The sequence below is a fragment of the Lottia gigantea genome (assembly GCF_000327385.1).
Source record: "Lottia gigantea unplaced genomic scaffold LOTGIsca_1546, whole genome shotgun sequence".
NCBI lineage: Eukaryota > Metazoa > Mollusca > Gastropoda > Lottiidae > Lottia > Lottia gigantea.
Window position 1 is genome coordinate 1,422 of NW_008707875.1, and position 2,718 is coordinate 4,139.

At 30.2% G+C, this 2,718-nt stretch overlaps 1 protein-coding gene across 1 annotated transcript in view; it reads right to left on the minus strand.

Moving 5' to 3' along the window:
* Positions 1-1,585: 1,585 nt before the first annotated feature.
* The window catches only part of LOTGIDRAFT_176478 (hypothetical protein), a gene marked incomplete at both ends in the record, with an annotated part of 3,142 nt that continues 2,009 nt past the window's right edge, over positions 1,586-2,718 (minus strand). The window contains one exon of the mRNA XM_009050766.1: positions 1,586-2,617. Coding sequence (XP_009049014.1) covers positions 1,586-2,617 — 1,032 coding nt within the window. The remainder of the gene's footprint in view (positions 2,618-2,718) is intronic.

Consider the following 2,718-nt stretch of genomic DNA (forward strand, 5'->3'; position numbering starts at 1 on the left):
TTGCCAGACAAGACCAGGAATTAGGCTTAAACAACGTAAAGAATACCCAGGCTCCTACGCCTAAACGTCGCGGGAAGGGTAACAATATGGCGGCCTTCAATCACGTGACCACTCTGCGCCAATCATAGTTCAGCGCGGCGAGATCACAAGTTGGCCAGACTCTCTCTATATACGGCTCTGTATAATGCGATAAAAATTGTAGCAAATGTAACAAATAGACATTAACGAATGACTAAAGAACAGAATCTCTATATAAGACAAAATATCCAAATTAAATAATTATTAAAACACGCTTCTAAACATGGTTAAATATTATCCTACTTATTGTATTCTTTGTCTTATGGATATATTACCTTTAAGGCTGTGTTTGATAAATACTTTAGAATCAACTGATTTACCTATATATAGTAAAAGCTAGAAAATGTCTGATCAAGAAGTTGTTGTAAGATCATGTTGTGGTCCGTGTTCCAAATGAACCACAATGAGACACGATGAGGGAGACTGTATTCTAAACCCCCTCCTTGTTTACTGATGCTAAAATGTTAAAACTTTACAGAGCTCGTTTAAGAAGTATTCGTTCATTCATTCATTTTATACGATATTATTATAAACAAGTCTAGATACTTATATTCTTATAAGCTTAGAGACAGACTTCACAATGTTCCTGAAAATTCCAATGTTTCTTGCAGTCTGTTAATTGGTTGGATTTGTCGAATATGGGTGTCAGAAAGACAGGTTATCCTATTAGTAAAGTAAATTCATTTCAATAGAGATATTTATTTACAAAAACACTTTATACATTTACATTTCTTTATTCTAGTAAATTGACTTAATTAAGTCAAGAGACATTTATTATATTACATATCATATATATTTATATTTACAATATAATACATGTCTCATGTCAGTGATGTTTTCAGATAAATATTACTAGATAGTCAATTTATGATTAAAATTATATTTGATCTAAATTTACACTGTCCTTATCCAATGTATGAAATATTTACAATTTATCAAATATAGACAATGTTTCAGATATTTACAAATTATCAGATATTTACAACAAACCAAGTACTAACGATCCGAACCGCAAAACGAAACCCGAAATCCATATCAACCTTTTTGGCGAAACATTGGTAGCAGCTAATGAACTTTTCAAATGAGGAAGTATATCAATCATAAGTGAGGAAGTATTTCATAATGAAAAGTGATATCAGGTGTCTAGAAGAGTAAGCATACCCTGTCTGGCGAAATTATCAGAAATTTACAAATTATCAGCTATTTACATATTACCAGATAATATTTACAAATTATCAGATATTTACAAATTATCAGATATTTACAAATTATTAGATATTTACAAATTATCATATATTTACAAATTATCAGATATTTACAAATTATCAGATATTTACATATTATCAGATACTTACAATCCTGAGATAAGATAAAATAATTTCAAATTATCAGCAGATATTTACAATATATCAAGTATTTATAATGTTTTCAGTATCTATAATGTATCAAGTATTTACAATGTTTTCAGTATCTATAATGTATCAAGTATTTACAATAGTTCCAGTATCTATAATGTATCAAGTATTTCCATTATTTCTGGTAGAGTCGGTCTATCAATCGCTTGAATTTGTGTACAAGAATTATATAATGGAAATAATTGATATACATTAGCACGTTTTATGATTTGTTTAAATAAAAAACCAAGACTATAAATATCTGATTGAGGTGTAGAGAAACATCCTTCTCTCACTTCCGGTGCATAGAATAGACACTCTCCTAGACTTCCCGAACAGCCTTCAAATCGCATACCTTTCCTGAATGTTGCCATGCCAAAATCAATAAATCGAATGTCCAAAGTATTTAAGTCAACTAAAATATTATCTGATTTTAAATCATTGAATAGAATATGATTACAATGAATTTGGAATAAACTTTTACAAATATTTTTACAAATAATAATCCAAGCATCTGGTGGCAAATCATATTCCAGATAAATATCTTCTACATTACCATGACCGTAATATTCTTGAACTAGACTGTAATTTCTAGACTTTTTACGTGGTGTTAAAACACCAAGAAAATTGGGTGTTATATCTTGTCCTTTAAGGTATGATAATATCTGAGCTTCTAGTTCGACATCTTCCCAGCTTACACCATGATGATGAAATTCTTTGATGACAACTTTATGTTTTATGTTTTTCATACTGGCAAGATATACTACACCAAAACTTCCTCTTCCTATTTCATTATATGAATTATCATCATTTATTTCATATCTTATATCGCTTCTTTTAATATCCTGAAGTACTATACTGTTTAAAGTTTCTGGTAAGTGACCTATATCAATGTATCCACAAGGAACAAATGGAGAATTCCGCGGATCGAATCCAAACATAGATAACATAGTAGAATTATCTAGGGAAAAATGACCAAAACTGTTTATAGTAACTAAGTTCCGAATATCAAACTCTTTTTCAAAACTACTATAGTCTTCATTGTTAATTGTGTCGTGTTCACACGAACTAGTATCGTTGTTACTGGAGTTAGCATAGTGAACATCAACGCTGGTATGATGAGATGAAATGATATCCTGATTTTGCTGTAATGAAATACTGTGTTCATTTGCATCAGTTGGTGATAAAAATTGTTGATTTGAGCTGGAATCGTAATCAGAATCAATCGAATAGTAGTGTGCATATG